General features: G+C 43.6%; 1 protein-coding gene and 1 pseudogene across 7 annotated transcripts in view; one reads left to right on the forward strand and one right to left on the reverse strand.

The window, feature by feature from the left end:
* Window positions 1-6335: 6335 nt before the first annotated feature.
* On the reverse strand, window positions 6336-11222 carry LOC309805947 (5-hydroxytryptamine receptor 3C-like; annotated as a pseudogene). Its single transcript has 9 exons — window positions 11156-11222; window positions 9833-10131; window positions 9421-9465; window positions 8846-8955; window positions 8427-8592; window positions 8158-8243; window positions 7078-7286; window positions 6696-6897; window positions 6336-6565 (listed from the first exon to the last, which is right to left on the reverse strand). The product of its transcript is annotated as a 5-hydroxytryptamine receptor 3C-like (transcript).
* A 9613-nt stretch (window positions 11223-20835) lies between these two features.
* The window catches only part of ABCC5 (ATP binding cassette subfamily C member 5), an 89500-nt gene continuing 85418 nt past the window's right edge, over window positions 20836-24917 (forward strand). For 2 of the 6 annotated variants that reach the window (XM_082625826.1, XM_082625832.1), the window contains exons 1-3: window positions 20840-20924; window positions 22714-22831; window positions 24176-24359. In XM_082625826.1, coding sequence (XP_082481952.1) covers window positions 20870-20924; window positions 22714-22831; window positions 24176-24359 — 357 coding nt within the window. In that variant the 5' untranslated portion in view covers window positions 20840-20869. Of the gene's footprint in view, window positions 20925-22713; window positions 22832-23380; window positions 23403-23693; window positions 24024-24175; window positions 24360-24917 lie in introns of those variants that run through there. The other 4 variants (XM_082625827.1, XM_082625828.1, XM_082625830.1 and 1 more) reach the window with 4 other exon arrangements.

Below are 24917 nucleotides of genomic sequence, written 5' to 3' on the forward strand. Positions count from 1 at the left end.
GTTTATATAGTTTGGAGATTAATCCTTTTTCTGTTGATTTGTTTGCAAATATTTTCTCCCATTCTGAGGGTTGTCTTTTCGTCTTGTTTGTAGTTTCCTTTGCTTTGCAAAAGCTTTTAAGTTTCATTAGGTCCCATTTGTTTATTTTTGTTTTTATTTCCATTACTCTAGGAGGTGGGTCAAATAAGATCTTGCTGTGATTTATGTCAAAGAGTGTTCTTCCTATGTTTTCCTCTAAGAGTTTTATAGTGTCTGGCCTTACATTTAGGTCTTTAATCCATTTTGAGTTTATTTTTGTGTATGGTGTTAGGGAGTGTTCTAACTTCATTCTTTTACATGTAGCTGTCCAGTTTTCCCAGCACCACTTATTGAAGAGGCTGTCTTTTCTCTGTTGTATATTCTTGCCTCCTTTGTCAAAGATAAGGTGACCTTATGTGCATGGGTTTATCTCTGGGCTTTCTGTCCTGTTCCATTGATCTATATTTGTTCTTGTGCCATTTCCATACTGTTTTGATTACTGTAGCTTTGTAGTATAGTCTGAAGTCAGGGAGCCTGATTCCTCTAGCTCCGTTTTTCTTCCTCAGGATTGTTTTGGCTCTTCAGGGTCTTTTGTGTTTCCATACAAAATGTAAAATTCTTGTTCTAGTTCTGTGAAAAATGTCATTGGTAATTTGATAGGGATTGCATCGAACCTGTAGATTGCTTTGCTACCACTTATTGAGTTTGTGCCATGTGCTCTATACTGTGTTATGTACTTTACGTACAGTGTTCATATCCTCACAACTGCTTTGAGAGGTCAGCACTATTACTCCCAATTTTACAGATTAGAAAACTGAGGTATAGAGAGGTAAAAAAATCTAAATCTTGCTCAGTGCCCGTTCAGGTGGATATTGGTAGAATCTAGATTCAAACCCAGGCCAGTCTAGTTCCATTGTTCTTTCCTTGCTCTTTTCATTATTCTATAGCTGGGGAGTCTTGTGGACTAGATTATTAGGCCCCTAGGTTTCCGCAAATGAAATCCTTTGGCCTAGACAGCGTTTGGCTCCCAAAGTAAACAGTAGGGGGCTTCCCTGGTGGCGCAGTGGTTGAGAGTCCGCCTGCCGATGCAGGGGACATGGGTTCTTGCCCTGGTCTGGGAGGATCCCACATGCCGCGGAGCGGCTGGGCCCGTGGGCCATGGCCGCTGAGCCTGTGCTTCCGGAGCCTGTGCTCCGCAATGGGAGAGGCCACAACAGTGAGATGCCCGCATACTGAAAAAAAAAAAAAAAAGGTAAACAGTAGGGACAGGAGCTGTAGTTTTGCAAGTCAGATACCAGCACCTTTCACCTTAGCTTATATTCCAAAGGGGATCACACCACATGGCCCTCTGGTGGCCCCATTCATCTGTGATCCTGAGGGATCAGATTTGGGAATATAGCTGTAACCTGGCGAGGGCAGAATTAGCTGGTAGAGGAGGGAGGGTAAGTGAAGGCCGTTCTTTTGCAGCCCTGATGGATGGCAATCACATACAGAGGGCACTGGCCAGGGCTAAGGATCCAGGAGCATGGAGGCAGCCAAAGCATCCAAACTGCAAGGTGAGTCACTAGCTGAAGTCAGGTTGGCTATGGTGCCTGGAACAGAAAGAGGGAGGGTCCTGGGACTCCTCATAGGCACCTGGGAAAAGAGACCAAGACAATCACTCAGTTGTGGCTGCCACTTTAATGGGCTTGAATTCTCTCGAAGTGTGACAACCCCATACTTATCACTTCACTTTTCTCCATTTCATTTTTCTCATCTAAAAAATGAGGAGGTTGTGCTAGAAAGTCTATAATTCTTTATGTCTAGTGCTTCCCACCTAGATGTCGATTTTGCACTCTAGGTGTCAGTCTGCATGATGAAAAGATGCTCTCTAGAGTATCACATTGGGCTTTCTAGTTTCTATAAGCCTATACATGGTTTTTGAAATCCATGTTTTCAAAATAGTTTAATCTGGGACTTCCCTGGTGGTGCAGTGGTTAAGAACCCGCCTGCCAATGCAGGGGACACGGGTTCGAACCCTGGTCCAGGAAGATTTCACATGCCGCGGAGCAGCTAAGCCTGTGCGCCACAACTACTGAGCCTGCACTCTAGAACCTGCGAGCCACAACTACTGAGCCCGTGTGCCACAACTACTGAAGCCCACATGCCCAAAGCCTGTGCTCCAAAACAAGAGAAGCCACTGCAATGAGAAGCCTGCGCACCGCAACAAAGAGTAGCCCCCGCTTGCCGCAACTAGAGAAAGCCTGCGTGCAGCAACGAAGACCCAACGCAGCCAAAAATAAATTAATTAATTAAAAAAAACAATTTAATCTGTGTTATTGGCTCCATTTCACAAATGAAGACATTTAAACTTGTAAGGTTAAGCCATTTGTACAAGTAATGGAATCAAATTAAGGCTGCCAGATCCCAAAGTCTCTATACTATGCTATTTTTTTCCCCTGCTATATAGAAGAACCAGTGCCAATCGATGATTAAATAAGAGAGTTTATCAAAGGGAGAATCATAAATTGGAGAGGAGGAAAAGGATAGGCTTGAAATGAATTCTGTGACTTCATATCCTAGAATGGTCTTCAGGAAGAGGAGAGAGAGGCAAAGACAATAATGAGATAATACACTTTAATGCTGTGTTAATATGGAACCAAAAAATGTGCAGAGACTGTGGAGAAGTACTGCTTATAATGGTTTAGAGAAAAAGAAAGTGAACAAAAATGTGTGCAAGAACCAAAGGGTAGCAGTGCAGATGAGGGGGCGGTGAGGAGCTGTTGGCAGAAACAGGCCATCAAATGCAAGATGGCCCAGGCTGGACCAGTTGCCTGTCAGCAGATTTTGCTAAAGAGATCATAAATTACCTTGTGAAGCCCTTTCAAAGCTTTGCCTCCTAACAAGAGGAAAGTCATTAGCACAATGTGTGCTTATCCTATGATTCTATTATAGATGGAACAGAAAGACAGCTACCACATTTGTTAGTTTTCTGGGAGCTCTCTGATTCCAAAGGTTCTGTATGATTATCCAGTGTGTGTTAAGATCACATGTTCAGATTTTGATTTTGGAAAAAATAAAATCACTATAATTATATCATGCCTTCTTTTACTGAAAGGAGATTTAGTATCTTAATCCATATGTCAAAAAAGATAAAGTGCATATTTACTATTCAAATAAAACATAAAGCTATGTAATGGAAAAAATGTGAAGAAAACAAGTAGAGAAATATGTACCGTGACGATCGGTGGAAAGAACAAAATGATGCAAATGGACCTCACATAATTTTAGAACCTCTTGAAATCTGGGTAAGTGAGCTACTCAGCAAAGTCAAGGATGAGTCTCCAGGTGAGGCTACTGTCTCAGGATAGGGCATAGGATTGGAACATCCAAAAGTATCTGGCAATAGATATCAGCAGCAAAAAGCTAAATCCATAGAGAATACAAAGGAAAGAGGGATTTCCCAGATCAGATTTGGGGAAATATATACTCCAGAAAGCAGTGGAGGAAGTACAGGTAGTGGACTTGGGTGTTATGACTTATGATGAGGGTGGGCGGGAGGGGTGAGGACTAGAAAAAACTGAGGGAGGGAGCAAAAGGAAATGGAAAAGAAAGTTTGTCTTAGGGACCCTGATCAGAGACTTGCTCTTCCTGTTTTAATTCTCCTATAGTGTTAGCCGATGAAGACTTGAAGTGGGGGCTTCCCTGGTGGTTCAGTGGCCGACTCCGTGCTCCCAATGCAGGGGGCCCGGGTTCGATCCCTGGTCAGGGAACTAGATCCCACATGCCGCAACTGAAGAGTCCACATGCCGCAACTAAAGATCCCGCATGCCACAACGAAAACCCGGTGCAGCCAAATAAATTAAAAAAAAAAAAAAAAAAAGACTTGAAGTGGATTGACGTCTCAACACGGGACTCCTGGAGAACCTGTCTGGTTTCATACTCAGTCTGGAGGGTCGTGTGGCAGAGGCCGAGTCTCGTGTCTTGGGCCAGCTTCCTCGGTTCAAACTGCAGCTCTGTCACATGACTAGCTGTGGAAACTTGGGAGACAGCTCAGTGGCCATCACTGCACTTCTCTGTGCTTCATTTTCTCATTTATTTCATTTCATTTATTTGAATATATAAAATGGGGATAATAATACAAAACCACAGTTTTAAAACCTAAAGGGCTTTGAAAACCAAATTATTTTTCATAAATTATTTGGTGGCAAAGCCTGACATGAACAGTTGTGAGTCTGTCTGTAGTTTCACTTTTGCTACCAAGTGTGAATATTCATAGATTTCACTGCAGAAATATTAATTGTGTTAGATTAGAGGGTGCTACTCCATAGCTGACCTGGGGTGTTAGTAACATATAGTACATGCATGATTGTTATCTTTTGAAAATCTGAAAAATTCCACATTTGGCTCCAAGGTAGGTGTGGATCTATATATAGTTCCTGCTTCATAGGGTTACCATAAGGATTAAATGTGCTTATTCATATAAAGCACTTAGAAAAGTGCCTGTCACATATTAATAACTAAATAAGTGTTGGTTATTATTATACCTATACTGTGTCCTTTCTAAAGGCCCACTTTGTAGAAAGCTGTGAGTTGAGGAACTGCCAAAATAATAACAGATATCCAAAATAATAACAGACATGCTCATTTATTTAGGTGAATGTCAGGGCTCCTGATTTAAGCTTAGCTAGATCTTCGACATGCCTGGAGGGCTGGTGATGGTGAAGGGAGTGTTTGACAAGGTTCTAGAAACCGAAGAGCCAAAGACCTTCCTGAAATATATTAAAAAAAAAAAAAAGCAGAGAAAAAGGAGAATTAAGGGGCACAAGTTTAACTGGAAGACCAGGAGCCTGAGTGAAGGGAGCCATTCAAAGTATAGCAGTGTATTTCTGCCTCAGTATGCCCAGATTCCCATGGACTTCTGCCTGAGTCCCAGCAGAAGGGGACTGCAAGGAAAGAGCAAGTTACAGCTGGTCCTGGTGACTCAGCATCCAGTGGGAACATCTGCACTGTGGGTTCAGCCTTCCGGTGGCCTGGGCTCTGAGAGGGCAGAAGCTCCTGCAGTGAACATTGGGATGGGGCCTCAGGCCCACACCACCAGCAGCAGCACTTCTAGTGGGCATTGGCAGCCTTGCCACCCTTTGATGACCTTGCCACCAGTGACCAGAGGAAGTCAACGGAGTTTGAGGAAGAGCAGTGGAGAGGAGGAACCAAGGAAATACACTTTAGTGAACAATATTGTGACTTTTTTACTCCTAGCCTGTTATAACCTGGGAAATTTAGGCTTCAGATAGACAGTAGTAGAATAAAGAAAGGAAAAGAAATGGTTGCTAAAAATGAAAGATTGCGTTCAAGTTGTAATTAAGTTGCTCTCAAATCTGTGCTTTTCTGAACCTGGTGTCCAGGAAATCGTGCCACAGCTCTGGTGTACGGTGATACAGTGGGATCTCCACTTCCCCCAAGAAGCTATTGGAAATAATGGGCCAAGAGACAAAGACTTTCAAAATGATAAGGCAAGTGCCAGGAAGGGGAATTTTCCTGTTCATATGGAGGCATTTGTGTTACTCCCAAGTAAAGCAGATGCCATTTTCAAACGTGCTCTCCTTGACCCAGTGTTCTTTTCTTAGCATGATTAGGGATGGATCAACTCTAATTGCAACACAGACAGTTAGCAGAATTTGGGATTATGTTAACGCTCTAAGTGTTTAATGATGAATGAGTCATATGTCAGGCTGTGACAAAAGGCTTCACTCTTTAAAGAAGAGATGCCTGGTTCTGGCACATTATTAATTTCTGAAGCTTAAATCCGGGATAACTGGATTTAGGAGGTTAATCCCTATTTCATTATAATTCCTTGTAATAGATTTTGGCCTCTTCTCTCCCCTCTCCCCACTTTCACATGTTGTCTAATAGACTTAAAAAACAAACAAACAAACAAGAAAATCCTTCTTTGGTAATGAGAAGTTTCTGCAAGAAGGCTCTCAACCTCAAGGGTTTTGAAACTATAATATACTGCAGAGAAGAGCCAGTGCTTTCTGCAAAGGGGTTTATTGGAGGAGATTCGATCAACCAAGTATTCCAAGAACCTGAATCCTGAGGAGCCAGGCAGGCAGGATTCATGGGAGGGCTGAGGGGAGTTGATGGCATGCAGGAGCAAGGACCTGACTCAGGAGAGCTTAGGAGACCATTCAGGTCTGGTCTGAAACTGAACAGAAGGGCTGGGTTGAAAACAAGGTGGTTGCCAGGGCTGTAAGGTGGGATTTGGACAGGGATGAGAGCCTGGCTGGTTCCTGGAGGCAAGAGAAGCTCTTGCCTGGAGCTTGCAGGTGGGCATCTGCCTAGGTGTTCCAGAGGATGATGACCATGACGATGGAGGGGGCCAGGAAGAGCAGGTAGAGGCTGAAGAGCAGGGTGTCCATCATGTGGCTGAACTGCATCCACAGGCTGACCAAGTGCTGCTTCTGAGCCTCGTCTTCCTGCTGGGCCCTCGCTGACCGAGGGCACCCATTTAGCTCTGCCCCTCTGGGACCTGGCACCTTCCCCATCAACTCCACGGGCTCCTTCACACCTACGGAGAGACAGAGACTCAGCTGTGGGCTGCCAAGGTCAGCTGGGGGGTTGTGGGGGCAGGAAGGAGGCGGGAGCAGAGAAGGGGAGGTGATGGGAGAGGACGTGTGGGCAGTGCTGTTTTCCCTCACCAGGCAGGTGGGCAGGGCTGAGGCCCGTGTTCCCTTCTGGGGTGCAGCGGGGCAGCGTTTCCTTGGGCTGGTGCAGTGTAGAAGCAGGGAACGGAGCCAGCGGGTGGGGACTGGGTGGTGGCCAGGTGCAGCAGGTAGGTGATGAAGATGGTCTCCAGCAGGCTGACCACCATCAGTGACAGGCACAGGGCAAAGTAGACACCTGGAGGGAAGTTGGGTCTGCCTGAGGGCCAGAGGCACCAGCCAGGGACTTCTTGTTTCCTCTTTTCCCGGAGGGCCCATTTGCAGGATCTCTTTTTACGCTGACCTGGTTTCATTGGTCCCTCTCCCCACTCCATCCCCCACCTTGCTTTTCTTCTCCTGATGGAGGGAGGGTCCATACTGATGAGGGGGGCTGCCACTGGCAGGGAGTAAGTCATTCAACGTCATGAGCAGGAAGACGTTGTAGCCCCGCAGGAGTGTCATCTTGAATGGGGCGCGGTTCTCACTTTCTGCCGGCAGGTAGAAGCTGAGGGCGTCGATGGCTATCAGAAAGCTCCTAGGCACCAGGAGGCTTATGACGTAGAGGCTGGGCCTGCGCCTGACGGCCACCTGGTGGGGAGGGGAGAGGGAGGCAACTGAGGAGAAGCCTGGGAGGCTGCCAAGCCAGTTAAAAGCAAGAGTTGAGATTTGCTCCTTACTTTCTAGTAAGGAAACATTACCTCAAGTCCCTTTCTCTGTCTTGCCTCTCCAGCAAAGCCATCTTCATCACCACACTGCCTTTCCATGGTTTGATTCTACCATGCTGCTTACCATTGAAATGTATCTCATTCCTTCTTGGCCCAAAGTTCAACTTTCTCCACCTAAATTTTTATTACTACCAATGTGCTCTTAGCAGAATTGAGGGACCAGATTCTTAGGTATTGTGTGCATTGTATTTCTGCTTGCTTTCCTCATCAAGGTCTAATCTCTAGTGACTTTGCTGGTGGACATTTAAAACCAGGGGGAGGGAAAACAAGACAGAGAAGACATTTTGGGGTCACCAGGATTTGGAATCATAATATCCCTAAGACAGTGTTTCATAACTTTTCCACCACCTCTTTTAAAAAATAAATATAAAAATTCTTGCCCTCCAAAAAGTGCTGATAGCCCTGGCAGGGGGCGGAGGGTATTGCTCACTATAAATCACTTCCATGGGAGCTTTGTTTCTTCCTCAGGGAGGATCCATTCAATCAATATTTACTGAGTGCCAGGTACTGTTTTAGGTACTGGAGATTTATCAGTGAAAAAAGTGATAACAATTTCTGTCCCTGTGGAGCTTATTTTCTCGTGGGAGAGCTTACATTCTGGGGGAGGACATAAGCTATGCATCTAAGGAGAAGATCTCATCCAGGGCCCCTGAGCTCTCATAGAAGATGATTTGGTCATACTCATTGGTGCCCACAGTCATCTTCATCATTCTTTGATGGATAGCCTGAAGTACCCATTCCCCCTTGCTCCAAACGACGTTCTGTGATGTTTTCAAAATCTCCTGCACGTCCTCCTCCATGCCCAACACCATGTTCTGCACTGCAAAGGAGATCCAGGCAACTCAGCTTCCCCCAGCGCTCCCAACCTCTTTGCCCAGACTGTTGGATTCCTTACCACTTAGCTTTCACACCCCTTTCGGTGAGATTCCCTCACTGTTCCCAGCTTTCTATCCTCTTCTTCCCAAACCCTTTCTCTAGCTCTCAACATGTGAGCCTCACTCACCTGTGTAGATGAAAGAGCTGGAGGTGAGGGTGCAGTTCTGTTCATCAAAGGGGAAGTAGATGCCAGGTTGCAGATGCTGGTCACCTGCATTGGTGTACTGTATTCGATGTGATCATCACTGTTGACATAAGCCATGAGACCTGGAGGGGTCTGATCCATATCCATGCTGTGTGTGAGAAGGACAGGGAGGTGAGTGCTGTGGGTTCCCCATCAGACTTGGCCTTCTTCCTCTCTCAGGTCACCCATTCCTGTGCTCCAGCCCCACTCATCTGACCTCCCCCTTCCACCTATTGCCATGTTTTGGGGGTTTCAGATGCTGCTCCTTTCTAAGGTGAGTCTTTGTGTGGCCCCTATTGGTTACTCATGCTCTTCCCTGGAGATATGGTCTCCTTCTTACTTTTTTCAGCCCCGATACTCACAACTCCTCGATGAAAATATCTGGAAGCCACAGGTTCTCAGTTGCCACGCTCAGCTTCCGGATGCCCCCACATTCCACTGGGTTCCACCTAAGGAATGGATTGTACCAGATCTAGAGGAAACCGTGGTGTGGGACAAACAAGGGGTGGGAACTTGTCTTAGTCTTCCTCTGTCTCTTACACTTTACATTCCTTTTTTTACTCATTTCTTTACTCTCCCACCCTCTCTCTGGTGACAGCTGTCACAATGTCACTGACAAAGTTTTACTTGCTTCCACTTCCCCCTCAGTGGTCTCAAGGGAGACCTTGAGCTTGGCTTTGGATTCCCTGTGTTGAAGCCACTTAAATATTGGTTTCCATGACCTTAGTTTATGCCACTTGCTCCCTGAGCCCCATCTCTGCCCTCCTTAAACTGGCAGAATAATCAGGAAGTTTTATGTTTTCATTTTTGGCTGGTTCTGTATGAATTTGTCTAATTTGTGGGTATTCTCAGCTTTATCCATTTTAATCTGTGAAGTTGGACCTTGGAGTGGAAAAAGAGAGGCATCATAACAAAGGGGAAACTGAGTCTATCTTACCACATTTAGCCACAGGAATGATGTCATCAGTTAAAGATGTGTATCCTGGAAAAACAATTTTCATCCATTAATTTTATGAAGTCAGGTCCAGTGCCACCACCCACCTCTTACTCATTTCCAAGGCTGTTCTGTGTGGCAATTATGATATTTTTCATAAGCCACTAAAAATGGTAGGTCATATCATCCAGTGTACATGAGAAATGCAAGTGAAAGCACCAGTATGAGAGTCCATTGGGATCATGTTTCTTGTGGCGCATTCCCAAAAAGGGAGCGCTTTTACCTGCAGTGATGTCATTGTAGCATTCCCTGTCATTCCTCCCTACCCCATAGACTGAGCTTTTAATTTTACAAAATCCAGTCAGGGAACCCACTGCTCACCACTAGACCATTACAGAGTTGGGTCAGGACTTACTACTTCCAGGATGGCAGACAGGGTGAAGGAGATGTGGACATGAGTGGGGATGCTGAAGTTGGTGACTGGACGGAAGGCCTTTCTGTCAAACACTTCTTGGAAGACAGCGGGATCCACCCCATGCTGGTCGAATCCTGAGCAAGTGATGGTGAAATTGTCTCCTCTTCCTGTAGAGAGCAGAGACTGTGAAAGGAGTGCCAGCACTGGGGTCTGGGAAGTGTTTCTGCACAGAGAGACAACAGGGGTCATGGGAGAAATGTCTGGACTCCTCCTTCCTGGACCAGGGAGCTTGGGCTGGGCTGGTAGGCAAATGGTGGAAGTTGATGAGGTGAGCTGAGTCAGAGCTCCATCCTCAATTCCATTGTCTCTCTCTCTATGCAAAACTTGCCTAAATGTGTATGCAAACTCAGTCCTGACCACCACTTTTTAGTGTCTGTTGTGTTCTTAACAATCTCACCACAAACCTCTGTCCCTGAGCCATTTGGGTGAATGTCAGTGACAGATTTTGCAATCACAGTTCTCCTCCTCACTGTATGAACAGGGCATAGATGGTCATGAACTAATGATGAGAGAAATAGTCAGGTAGGTAGTGAGCAATCTGTGGGACCATAAGGAAGGAACCCCTTAAAGAAGGAACTCAGTTTTCAGTTTAATGGTATATATTGTGTCCTTGCTTTGTGCTCTAATTGTTCTCTTCTAAAACTCAGGACTCATCACCACTGAGACTATCTTAAAAAGAGTTCCTTGATACCCAACTTATACCCAAACCTTTTCTTGTCATACTTTGTGGGGCAGAAACAGAGAATGTATGTGGTAACATCTTCTGATCGAGTCTGTTTTTATCTGTCTCTGATGTTGTCCTATCCCTCATTGCTTATTCTGAATAATGAACAAGAAGTTACTCTAGACTGGTAAAATTGTACTGAAAAAGTTTCCCTCTTTCACAATAGATCTTCTCTTCTACCTCCTTCCCCTTGGCATCTTTCTTTTCATTTGCTTAAGGGAACTGAGAAAGAATTTTCTTCTTCTCAATGTCAGTCGATACCCAGAAACCATAGGGTAGATTATATGCCTGGAAAGAGAATGACATGGGGAAAGGGAAGAGGCCCATAGATGTATGGGGAGTGGAGAAACAGATTAAGAGAGGCGTCAACTAACTGTTCAGGGCCCTAGAAAGAGCTACAAATCTGTCAGTGTCATGAGTTTCTGTTTTTATCAAAATGAACACCCAGTCATTGACTGTCTAGAAATAAAAATTAGCCTGGTTTCTCTGTTTCCCAGAAGTTATATGGATGCTGTGCTCTTGCTCTTGTCCCATCTTACCTTGAAGCAGCAGGTGGAGAATGAGGCAGAGGAGGAATCCTTCCCCATGGAGCCAACCTCTTTCCATCTTCCTCTCCTTGGCTCTTCTCTGGGGACTTAGTGATAATGTTGACCTTAAAAGACCATAGGCCACACCTCAAGCCTTAGCTTTGAATAATTCAGGTGTCAGGTAGCGTTAGCCATCTCTCTACTGAGCACCCCCAGTGACAACAGAATATCATGGAGGACTATCCCACCCCATGCCCTAACTAGACCTCAACCTGGTCTCCAAAAGTAATCTGACAAGTCGGTTTGGAGAGGAGGGAGAAAAAATATTTGGTCACTGGAGCAGTGCTAATGGCTTCCTCATACTTTAGAGTCACTCTGGCATATAATGCACCATAGGAAGGGCACAAAATGACTCTATTGCCTTCACGTGGCACACGTGCTTCTTTTAACCCTGCTGCCATCTTTCAAAAAAATTGCGGTGGGGGGTCTCCTTTTATATAATCAGCTTCAGACGCTGAGGTTTTAAATATGACTTCTGTACTGGCAAGTCTTAACTTTTGATTTTTTTTTTGCGTGTGTCAAAAGCAATTTTGACCCAGGTATACTGGAGAAGGGGGTGGGGTGGAGGGGAGATCACAGAGTTTTCAGTAGAAGTTGCTTTATGAGGTCATGACCAACCAGCCTGCAAATTCATGTTGTTTTTGGCCCTGCTAGTGTTTTTAGGAAATTAGTTAGTTGTCAACATTTTAAAAATAGGGAGATTTCATGTAAAAACTGTTTCTGACTTTGTTTGAAAAATAAGATCAAGCAGTACTGGGCTCACATTTCTGCTTGCCAACAATGCTTTCTGCCAAAGCTAAGAAGTGGTTAAGCCCTTTGGATGGAGAATATTTCTCTCTAGATCATCACAGTTTCTGTCACCAATATCGTCTTATTCCTGACCAGCTCCCCTCATTTACGTTACCTGCTTGGCCTTGGTTGGTGTTTAAGTTTGCCTTTGAGTGTTAAGGTTAATTTTCTTGTTCGATTCTCAAAGGGCCTTAGGAAGTAATTTCAAAATACCATGCCATGCCTAGGTGCTCACGGGTCTTGTCAGATTTAGAATGTGCAAATATTTGGTTCCTGGTGGAAACCAGACATATGGGAAAGTGGGCCAAAGTCATCAGTTGTTTAACCTGTTTTATTCTAGAATGATTTCTGTTAGGGAAGGCCCCAGGGAGTGTCATCAGTGGCTAGGAAAACCAAGGGAGAGGTTGCTTCAGTGAAGAAGCTTTTCAGACTAGTTGGTATGAGACAGTAAGAAAGGTCTAAGGCCAAATCCTGTTCCTATTAGAATCATGTCACCCTCTCTCTGCCTCAGTTTCCTCCTCTTTAAGATTGAGAGGATAAAACCTGTCATGCAGGAGTTTTAAGTGGTTTGAGATAATATTTGTACGTTGCCTATCCCATCCTAAGCAGCTAATGAATTAGAGCAGCAAAAACATTAAAAATGGCAGTAAGAGTGGTTGTTATTGTTATCCTCACTCTGTCAAGGTTGTTCAGGTTGCTTCAGCCTGAATGGAATCTTCTGGACTTAGAATGTCTGAGTAGACTGAATTAACCCCAGTTCCCATGAGCAGAAAAGTGTTTCCTCTCAGCTTCACTCAGCTGCATACTGACAAGGACCCTCCCTCCACTCTCCTTAGCACCACTCTTCATCTTTTTTTTTTTTTTTTTTTTTTTTTTTGCGGTACGCGGACCTCTCACTGTTGTGGCCTCTCCCGTTGCAGAGCACAGGCTCCGGACGCGCAGGCTCAGGAGCTGCTTCGCGGCGTGTGGGATCTTCCCGGACCGGGGCACGAACCAGTGTCCCCTGCATCGGCAGGCGGACTCCCAACCGCTGCGCCACCAGGGAAGCCCCACTATTCATCTTTTGAGCATCCTTTCCCCTTCAGGAAGTTTATTTATTTTTTCTTTTTTAAAAGATTCCTTTGGATCAGCATTTCTCAAAGCATTTTCTGCAGAACACTAGTTCTACAGGATGTTCAATGCTTTTCTTTTTAAAATTTATTTATTTAAATTTTTAGCTGTGTTTTGTCTTCATTGCTGCATGCGGGCTTTCTCTAGTCGCAGTGAGCGGGGGCTACTCTTTGTTGCGGTGTGCAGGCTTCTCACTGCAGTGGTTTCTCTTGTTGCAGAGCATGGGCTCTAGGTGCATGGGCTTCAGTAGTTGTGGCTCGTGGGCTCTGAAGCGCAGGCTCAGGAGTTGTGGCACATGGGCTTAGTTGCTGTGCAGCATGTGGGATCTTCCCAGATCAGGGCTCGAACCCGTGTCCCCTGCATTGGCAGGTGGATTCTTAACCACTGCGCCACCAGGGAAGCCCATTCAATGCTTTTCTGAAAAACATTTTTTTCATTGTTCAAGTTCAAATAAGTCTGAGAAATGCTGAATTAAACAAGGAGAAACAGGTTTTATTACTGTAGGATTTCTCAGAGTATTTAAAATGTTAATGTGATTTGAATATCATGTATATAATTTCCCAAATGTAGTTGACTTTTGGAAATTTCTTTTTCTAAGAATATCTTGCAGGACTAGTACTCCACGGATATTTTTGTGAAACACTGCTTTAGGTAAATAGCATAAATCTAGAAGAAAGAAAACCTGAAAAATTTGTCTTAGACTTGCTACAGATAGAATATAGAATCTGCCTGCCAATGTAGGGGACAGGGGTTCGAGCCCTGGTCCAGGAAGATTCCACATGCCGCGGAGCAACTAAGCCTGTGCGCCACAACTACTGAGCCTGTGCTATAGAGCCCGCGAGGCACAACTACTGAAGCCCGCGCGTCTAGAGCCGGTGCTCCGCAACAAGAAGCCAATGCAATGAGAAGCCCGCGCACCGCAACAAAGAGTAGCCCCCGCTCACTGCAACTAGAGAAAACCCGTGAGCAGCAACGAAGACCCAGTGAAGCCAAATATAATAAGTAAATAAATAATAAATAAATTAAAAAAAGAAATTTAAAAAATAAACGAGATAAGGGCTTTTTCTTTAGATAAGTATTTTAAACCTGAATTTATTTATTTTTTTTATTTTTTTTGCGGTATGCAGGCTTCTCACTGTTGTGGCCTCTCCCGTTGCGGACGGAGCACAGGCTCCGGACGCGCAGGCTCAGCGGCCATGGCTCACGGGCCCAGCTGCTCCGCAGCATGTGGGATCTTCCCGGACCGGGGCATGAACCCGTGTCCCCCTGCATCAGCAGGCGGACTCTCAACCACTGCGCCACCAGGGAAGCCCTTTAAACCTCAATTTTGACTAGAACTATAAGAACCCACAAACAAATAAAAGGTAAATAGATACCAATTTCAAGCTGTTTCTGAATCCCTGAGCAATATAAACTTAGACTGCCTCAAGGAGGAAGCTTTTTTTTCTTTCTTTTCCTTTAGATCAATGGCTTACCAGCTGCTGGCCATATGTTATCCACCTAGATCTAATTTTAAGATGAGAATTTAAAAACATTCTTTGGTATTGTTACCTCTCAAATATGCTCAGACAGTAACATTTTAGTAGACGGGCAATGTTGATTTTTCTCATTGGTCGTCTTGCATTCGATAACGTATATAATTTGTGTTTTAACAGTATATAGTTTTCCCTCATGGAATTCAATAAGTGAATTATTTTGAGTGAAAAATACACACAGCCTGCATCAGTTTTAAATTTTCCTGGACTGATATTCATGCCAGAAAGGTTATCACCAGTGTAGACCAAAGTTGTTTATCTCTTCTTCTGATCAAAAGCCCATGTTTATAAAGCAACACACCTGAGAAGCTTTGGGGGATGACTGGGAGTGACCACTCTTCCAATTTGTCTAGGCCTGTTCTAGTGAGAAGCCTCCATCTTGGCTGGACTATTGGTTCTGTCTTCTCCACCTTAGTGGGACCCTGTTGCCCCTTGTCTGTGACCTGACAGGTACCCAGTCGATACTTCACAATGAGGGAAAATCCCTCATGCACATTTTACCATTAGAGGTGTTAGACATACTGCATTCTTTTGTTTGCTTGAGTAAGTAATCCTTAATTGTCATTCTGGGAGGAGTAAAATCCCAAGGCCTGTCTATAAATTGTGTTGCTTGTTATTTGAGCTGAGTAGATTTAGATGATTGTTCTGGGTGGAGGGAACAGCTAGAGTAAAAACATGGAAATTACAGTGTTATCAGGACCTCATATTTGAGTAGGAGAGTGACAGGAAATGAAGCTGTGGTATAACGTGGGTCCAGATCACAGGTCTTGTATACCAAGCTAAAGTTTGGTTTAATTTCATAGCCCAATGTTTCCCAAACTTGAATAAGTCTCAGACCTCTTTTAAGGGAAATAATTCTCCTAAACCCCTGATGTTGACCGAAATTATTTATATTATAATATTACTTAAATATGTATATTCATAAAACCATGTATAAAGTCCTTATATCCTTTATAGTTCTCATACCACTATAAAATTAAAATAAATTTACAAATTATTACATACAAGACTACAGAATCAACACAACACTAATTTAATGTAGTGCATAATATTGTTTTTTTAAAGTTAGATAATTGATGTCATTTTTTCCCTCTTTATAATACAGAGCTAGTTTTTGGAACACCTATCTGTTATTTTGTTGAGCCAATTTGATAGTGCATCTCAATATAATAGTTCATAAACATTTTTTAAAAAGCAATTCTTCATTTCATTCTAACTACTACCCCTACTGCTAATGAACTTAGGAGGTTATTACTGCAAAGGTGGGGAGTGTGTGATTCTTTCCTTCATAAGGTGAATATGTGATATGACTTATCATAACATGCCTATACCACTGTGTATTCTGTGAACACTCAGCTTCTCCCACTCAATTCTCTATTAAAAATTCTGTGAAACCTTTGTGTCTATAACATGCTATGATGTCATTTGGCTTTCATTCAGCATTGTTTACATCTTAAATCCTCTTCTCTTCTTTCCTAATTTGCCTGAGACCATTAAAGAGGTGCATTATTCCGTTGCACTATATTGTTACCATGATGTTAAATAAAAGATTCCATTTATTAACTAATTTTTTAAAAAGTCTTATTGCATGAAAATGACTTTCATTGCAAAATTGATCTGCAAAAGTGAAGTTTTGTTTTTATAACTGGCAGAAGAATTCAGGAGTGCCACAGCAGATGTGGGGTGATCACACTTGACATGAGCTCCTGACCAGCTGGGTAGAGGAGGGTGTCAGGGGGCTGCTGGAGTACAGCATTGCTTATATCAAGGAACGGGACCACCGTCCATCCAGTTCTGCAACCAGAAGCAAAGCTGGTACCCATGACACCTCTCTTTCTCATCCCACAGTATCTAATCCATCAACGTTTGTCCATTTGACCTCTTAAATGTTTCATGAGTCCACCTACTTCTCTCCTTCTTTTCCACCACAGTTCTAGTCCAAGCCACCATCCTGGATGATGATAGTCACTCCTAGCTTGACTCTTCTCTTCCCTTCTAGCTGTCTCTAATTCTTTCTCCAGTCTGCCAGCCTCAGGGAAGTTTTCAAAATGTAAATTTGATTTCTCAACGCTTAACCCATTCACCTTTTAAAACCTTGCGATGGTTGATTTTTGCTCTTACTCTAAAGACCTGTAACATGGTCTGCCTTTGGAGACCTTCCCTTCCTTCTCCCACCACCTGGCCTTTGTTGTTCCCTCTGCTTGGAGAGCTCTCTCCTCTGCTCACTTCCACCATCTTCACCTCGCTAACTCCTACTGTTCTTCAGATGTAACACTAACCTTTCTTTTCTGGTACATACCAGTTATAGTTTAAATTTGGATTAATGTTTATCCAGGACTCTAAACCCCATGAGGGCAGGAAACTTGTCTGTTTTAGCTCCATTGTATCTCTATCAAATATTGAACAAAGGACTATATTGAGTACCTTACACAACATAAATATATTTAACAATTCTGCATTGCAACATAGATTCTCTAGCCCCTTGCCTGAAGGTTGGAGAATATCAGCCTCCACCCCAAAACACTTCACAACATAAATACACTTCAAGGAGGGGATGCTTTGCAATTAATACCATGTAAATAAGTTAAGTCTTTGGCCCTTTGGTTCCTTGGACAGGCCGAGGTAGTTCTTTGGTTCCTTGGACAGGCCGAGGTAGTACCATAGTGTATTGAGATGTTGAACCAGGGTTGTATAGTGCTCATTCATTTTTTAAAAACCTATTTTTGAAGTATTCAGGGAGATTTTTGAAGATTTTTATTTTATACGAAGGTAGCAGATATGCAGCTTTTGGGTACTACAATGTTTGAAGCATGGTTGGAAGTACCAGTATGCCTTGGAAAGGTGGATTGAGGTGTGCTGAAAAAGGTTTTCCTTATCCCACCAGATGGCCAGAGGTGCTTAAGGAATTCTCAGTAGATACATATCTATACATCTATATCTATATCTATATTTATATATCTATATCTATATAAATCCTCAAGATTTTTCTTTTAAATTGAACATATCCCCACTGAGAGGAGAAATGGTTTGTTCCTATGATACTAAAACTTTTTTATTATGAAATACTTAAAGGCTACCCAAAAGTACAGCAAATGATTTTAGAAGCACCTGTGTACCCACTGCCAAGCTTTGTTAAATTTTAACATTTATAAGTCATTTTTACAAATTGATGTATAGTTGATTTACAATGTTGTGTTAGTTTCTGTTGTACAGCAAAGTGATTCAGCTATATATATATATATATATATGCATATAATATATATAATATATATATTTGTTCTTTTTCAGATTCTTTTCCATTATAGATTATTACAAGATATTGAATATAGTTGCCTGTGCTATATAGTACGTCCTTGTTGTTTATCTATTTTATATATTGTAGTGTGTATCTGTTTTTTTTAAAATTTATTTATTTTATTTATTTTTGGCTGCGTTGGGTCTTCGTTGCTGCGTGCGGGCTTTCTCTAGTTGCAGCGAGTGGGGGCTACTCTTTGTTACGGCACGTGGGCTTCTCATTGCGGTGGCTTCTCTTGTTGCGGAGCACGGGCTCTAGGATCACGGGCTCAGTAGTTGTGGCTCGTGGGCTCTAGAGTGCAGGCTCAGTAGTCGTGGCACACAGGCTTAGTTGCTCCCTGGCCTGTGGGATCTTCCTGGACCAGGGCTCGAACCCGTGTCCCCTGCATTGGCGGGCGGATTCTTAACCACTGCACACCAGGGAAGCCCAAAGTCGTTTCTTAAAGAAATAAAATATTACAGAATCAGATGAAGCCCTTTGTGTATCCTTCTCTGATCTTCTTCTCCTCCTTCCAACACCAGAAGTAATTACACCTCAAACTTGTTGTTGATCATGCCCAAGCCTGGCTTTACATTTTTAAACACACATGTGGGGCTTCCCTGGTAGTGCAGTGGTTAAGAATCTGCCTGCCAATGCAGGGGACACGGGTTTGAGCCCTGGTCCGGGAAGATCCCACATGCCGGGGAGCAACTAAGCCTGTGCGCCACGACTACTGAGCCTGCGCTCTAGAGCCCTCGAGCCGCAACTACTGAAGCCCACGCGCCTAGAGCCCACGTTCCGCAACAAGAGAAGCCACCGCAGTGAGAAGCCTGCGCACCACACGAAGAGTAGCCCCTTCTCGCCGCAACTAGAGAAAACCTGCACGCAGCAAGGAAGACCCGATGCAGCCAAAAATAAATAAAATAAAAAATATAAATTTATTAAAAAAAAAAACCCGCTGGCCTTCAAAGCTAAATTCTCTGGGGGCTCCTCCTCCCCTCGCCAGACCCCCAGGCTGAGAAGCCTGATGTGGGGCTCAGAACTTTCACTCCAGTGGGATAACTTCTGTGGTATAATTGTTTTCCAGTTTGTGGGTCACCCACCTGACGGGTATGGGATTTGATTTTATCCTGATTTCTCCCCTCCTACCACCTTGCTGTGGCTTCTTCTTTGCCTTTGGATGTAGAGTATCTTTTTTGGTAGGTTCCAGCTTTTTTTTGTCTATGGCTGTTCAGCAGTTGGTTGTGATTCTGGTGTTTACGTAAGAAAGGGTGAGCTCACGTCCTTCTACTTCACCATCTTGAGCTAATCTCCCTGGGTGTCTCTTCATCTTTGAGTGGCTGCTTGAGTTTTCTTTTTTGTGAACTGTCTGTTCACGTCATTTGCCAATTTTCCTATTAAGTTATTTACCATTTCTTATTGAGTTGTAGAAATTATCTGTATATTCTGTATTAAAAACTTTGTCAGTTATAATTTGTGGTTTATCTTTGTACTCTATGGCATCTTATATAGAAGTTTAAATTTTAATACAGTACAAATTTATCAAACTTCCCTTTATTAACTTGTTTCTGTATCTTGTTTAAGAAGTTCTTTTCTACTCCTAAGTTCACATAGATATTTCACATTTTCTTCTAAATGTTTGAAAGTTTCCCCTTTCACAGGCCTTTAATCTACGTGAAATTGATTTTTCTGTGTGGTATGAAGTAGTAATCCCTGAGTTTTAAAAAATATGGATAACCAATGGTTCCAGAGCTATTCATAGAATCTTCTTTCTTCTTCTACTGATTTCTAATGTTTTCTCTGTTACAGATCAAGTTTACATGTATGAATGAGTCTGTTTCTAGGCTCTTTATTGCATAGGTATAGTAATCCATCCTTGTGTAAGAACACTGTATTAATTACTTCAGCTTTATGGTACATTGGTGTGCTTTTTTTTTTTTTTTTTTTGGCTGTGCCATGGGGCTTGTGGAATCTCAGTTCTCAGTTCCCCGATCAGGTATTGAACCTGCGCTCTCAGCTGTGAAAGCGCAGAGACTTAACTACTGGACCACCAGGGAATTCCCTCCATTTGTGTTTCATACTAGCTAGCTGTATAAAGGTAGAAGTCACTTCCCTTACTTTTTTTTTTTTTTAATCTTTGGAATGGATAATCATAATACCTATACATAGGGTTGATATGGAGACTTTAAAAAATAAGCGTGTAAAGCACCAGATACAGAACAGGTAGGCACTCAACACAGTAGTTATTTATGTTATGATCATGTTGAAGATACAGATGAAACACCAAGAGAAATAAAGTGATCAGTCTCTTTGGAAACCTCAGTTTCATTTATAAAAAGAAAGGGATGAATTGACATGCCATTTCTAAGGCTCTTGCCACTCTAAAAACTGTGATCCTGGCCTTTATTTGCTAGAACCAGGCAGCATAACATTATGTGATGTGCAGTGGGATTAAAAGGAGAAAGGTGATAGCGCAGAGTCGTGAGCAAGCAGTAGTAAAACGTGAAGGGCCACACATAAGATGTGGGGCTGGCTGGTCGCGAGGACATAGAGGCTACGATGACCTTCACAGTGCTTTCCGGTGCATAAACGGCCAAGCACCGCCGTGACCGCCCTGCCTACAAACACTGACTGTGCTGCCCGCCCACAGAGGGCTACTGTCAACCCTCCCGGCCACCCACTGGAACACGGGGCCTCAGAGAAGATTCCAGACAGGATCGCAGAATCTCTGGGAAGGATGGTGCAGAGCCTGGAGCGCGGTGGAAGGGAGGAGCGACTTGCACCTCCTCCAGGGCTTCTACGGTGCTTCTGGGAAATATAGTTCTTTGCCGGGAATCGAGCCTTGGGCTCCTGGAAGGGGGACTACAATTCCCTTCAGTCTTGGGAATTCTTTGTGCAGCACGCCTGCGCAGTCTGGCGGCCAATGCCGCTATAAAGGCTTGTTTTGCTCCGGGGCTGATGCTCGGGAGCGTGGTCGAGTGGCCGACGCGGTCGTTTTGGAGCTGGGGCACTGGTAGGTAGCGGCGATCGCCGTACCCCATCCTTCTCCCTCGGGTTGTCGCGGGGATTATCTCCCGTGTGTTTCGTCCGGAGGTGGGGGACTGCGATCGAGGATGCGAGCAGGTCGGGGGAAGCCGGAGACCTGAGAAACGGGGCCAGGCTTCCCTGTAGTCTCCCGCCGCCGCCTCCTTCTCGGGACTTGACCCCTGAGGGCTGGTGGTGAGGTGGTTAGGTCCTGGCGTCGGAAGGCAGGTAGGGTGGGATGAGTGGTCGGGGTTGCCGGCCACATTCCCGGCTAACGCCACCAGGGGGTGCTGCGCCCGCGGCCCGTGGGTGTGGGTAGCTATCGCCTCTGCGGGCCCGAACTGGCCGCGGGAACGCCCTAGGGCCCCGGCATCCCAGGCGAAGCTGGCCTGAGAGAAGCCCCCATCCTCAAGGTTGTAGGGAGGCGGCTTGGGGCACCCCCGCTCAATCCCCACAGAGGAGACTGAACTGCCAGCGACCTCAGAAGCCAACCTCTCGTTTTGGCGAATGGGTAGATGGAGGTTCGTGACAGAAGCACGCACAGCAAACACTTGGCAGAGTCCGGAATGGAATCTAGATCTCTTGACTGTCATTAGTGCCCTTTCCCCATCCGCCACACAGAGCTGCATGGTGCTTTGTATTTAAAACATAGGGGTCGTTTGGTTTCTGCACGGACGTGGGGAGGCAGGAGGCAGATGGGCACAGGAAAGACTGGCAAAGTTTCAGAAGGTTTTGAAGGAGACGATGAATAGGTCATTCGGGGGTCTCCAGCGTGAGTAAGTGAAAGGTGCAGAAGGCTGGGGCACAGCAAGTGGATATCAAGGGGGTGGTAAATACATATCCTTGTAGCTTCAGGTCTTTTTTGTGTAGCTGCAGGGCTTGGAACCAGATTCCTGAGGTGTTGGAAACCTAAGGAATGTTGTAATGAAGGCAATTTGGAAACACCAGCCTGGCTACTTACAGTCCTTGTAATCCTGTGCAGCCCCCTCCCCCCATGCCGTTTCGACTGCATCATCGTGCAGGAGAACGTCTACACTTTTATCACTGGAAAGAGAGTTTTGGTTAAAAAAAAAAAAAAGGCAGCTGACCAAGTGGCCTCTGCGCTGAGCACCTCTCTGGGTTCTCCCACTTTGAATATTCTGCTAGTGCCATCGTTCAGCTCTGACTCAAAAATAAAAATACCTTCCCTTTTCCATCTCTTCATAGTTGGAGCAAGTTAGCATTTTAAAAAAGACTTTTAAACAACTTTAAGGGAGAACAGAAAGAAGAAAAGAGAGAAATACAAAAGGTATCCCTAAAAAGTCTAGCTAGTGATCTTTCCTTAACTATTTTCTTCAGATTTGGGCCTTGTTCCCCAGACCCATTGGACTTCCTAGCTCTTGGCTGGCCTCCATGTGGGCTGCCCTGTCTTATATCCCTGATCTACAGAAGCTGGAATCCATCTGTTCAAGGCCAGGAGATACTAGCTTTGTCCCTGCACAAGGCTTGCCTACTTTCATAGCTGTGCCTCTTTCCCCAGGAAATTAAAGAAGCAGGAGTGTTAGAGGGAATGGGAAATTGCTCCCCACACCCTTCCAACATAGAATAACTTGGAATAAAGTGATTGAAAGAAACTGAGGTTACATGAATTCTTAGACAATTGAGATGATCTTTGTGTTCTTCCTGACATGGCATTTGATATTGTGAGTGAGTTACAATACTTTGGCCACTTCCCTTTCAAACTGCCTCCCCTCCACTTGCCTTTTTTCAAAATAGGACTAATCTTTTCTGCTTTCCAGATAATCACCTAGGCTGGGGAACCTTTGGAGGGGAAGGTTGGACTTCAGTGATCCCTGTAAGAAGGATTATTCTGATCTGCAGCTGCAGCCCGACATTGGGGACACTGGCAGATGCCAGGTCTGTTTATAGTTTAGGCTTGCTGTGGTCTCAGTGACGTGATTGCTGTGTTCTTGGTTGTAAGCTGGTGCTCTTTATGGTGCAGTTTGTCATTGGACAAGGTGACTTTTTTCTTTGAAGATAAGTAACTTAGCAGTATCAACTCAGGGTACTTGAGCCAGACCCCTGAAAGGCAAGAAGTAAAGCTTTCTTTGTGCTGGAAACACGTCTCTGGAGATTTAGTCCTTTTTATTTAGAGGATTTGTAAGTGTTCTCCTTTTTTTCTGATACCTTAAAAAATGAATTGTAGCTATCAGAATTATATCCGTACTGTTGTACTTTTAAGTCTCAGTGATAGCTAGGCATTTATGGAATTCAAAAGGCAACACAGCTACACTTCTTTAATTTCTAGTGAGGCTGGTCTGAAAATTGTTTTCCCAACTTGTACCTGGGAAGCTTTGAACCATCTTAGAGTGGGGGAAATGTTTTAGAGATGTATGCATGTGTTTTGTTTTTTCAGAAGTAACCAGAGTTGATACCAGATATTGATTAGAGATAACCAGGCTAGCAGGGGTTTAGAACAGAGTTTCAGGTAGATACGAGGTAAGACTTAGTAGGACAGGGTAGGGAATTTGTTTTTGTTATTGTTTTTTTAATAACAGCTTTGTTGAGATATTTTTGTATCATGAAATTCACGCTTTAAAGTATACAAAGTGGTGTTTGGTTAGTATATTAACAGAATTGTGCAATCATCACTACTATCTAATTTTAGAACACTTTCAGTAACCCAAGGGGAATTTGTTTTTAAAGGTAAAGTGTAGTATTATTTTGTGTTTTAGCTATGTAACTTCACAGAGCTTTAAAAGCATCAGTTAACCCATTACCTAATTATAAAAATACAGAGATGGGATATATCATTGGTAGAATAAGTGTTTTATAAGTTTTCATTTAGTAAAATTTATCCGTTTTAAAATTGTGGGATTTGTAATGCTTAGAACAAACTTAAATTGTTTCCAGAAAGCCTTTTTTTTTTTTAAGACCTATCTAAATGCTCTATACATCGTGATTGAACATAGTTGAAGGTGAAGAAGGCGAGTGTCTCTGTCACTGTGTTTATTTTTTTTAATCTTTTTTTCTTTTTCCCCCTTAGAGGTGGGAGGAGAGAATTCTTCTTGATTCTATCACTGAATTTTTTTCTTGAAAAAATTAAAGGGTAATTGAAAGATTTTTGAAAATTTATTTTTATAGATATAATGACAGAAAACTTTAATGCTTTTGTCCTTTTTTCCCCTATTTTAGAGCACTTTCGCTTATGACGAAGTACAATTTAGGAAATATCTGTCCTTGATGAATTTTTAATTTCAGAAATTCTCAAGTGGAACCAAGAGTCTGTGAGCCCTGGCACCTCCACTCAAAGAAGATGAAGGACATTGACATAAGAAAGGAGTATATCATCCCCAGCCCTGGTTATAGAAATGTACGGGAGAGAACCAGCAATTCAGGGCAGCACCGAGACCGCGAGGACTGCAAGTACAAGAGAACTCAACCGGTCAGTACTGCCTTGCTTGAGTCCCTCTTACCTGCTTGCGGTGCTAGACCACACCTTCTCTCTTCACAAGATGCCTAATTTAAAATAAGTTTCTTTTTCTTTATTGGCTTTAGGTCACTGTTAAGAATTTATGGTTATTTATGAAAGAGGAGAGGTTGGCTCTCAGCTTCTCACCTATTTTTTCCCTTGGGTTCTCCTCTAAAAAGGTTTTGCTTGAGAGAAGACAGTTTATGCCAGGTGGGATAAGGGAAGGCCTGGGCAGGGAGCAGAGGGAATATGAACCATTTAAACTTCATTCATGTACTTGAAATTGTTTTCTCCCTCTGCTTCTGTTGTCTGCCTTTAAAAGGTGACTCCTTCGGAGATTTTCATTCAGACTTCAGCGTGTACTTGGAACAATTCTAGATCGTTGGAGGATAATCATTAAAATTTTCAAGTAAACCCATGAGTGTAAAGGAGCCTTTAGTTAATAATCTAATTTCCTCCAAGGGAAATAATGAATATACATTTTAAACTGGAAGAAATATCTTTATTCTGGGGAAAAAATTATACCTTTTC

Source organism: Mesoplodon mirus (genome assembly GCF_964341445.2).
Source record: "Mesoplodon mirus genome assembly, chromosome: 6".
Lineage (NCBI taxonomy): Eukaryota > Metazoa > Chordata > Mammalia > Artiodactyla > Ziphiidae > Mesoplodon > Mesoplodon mirus.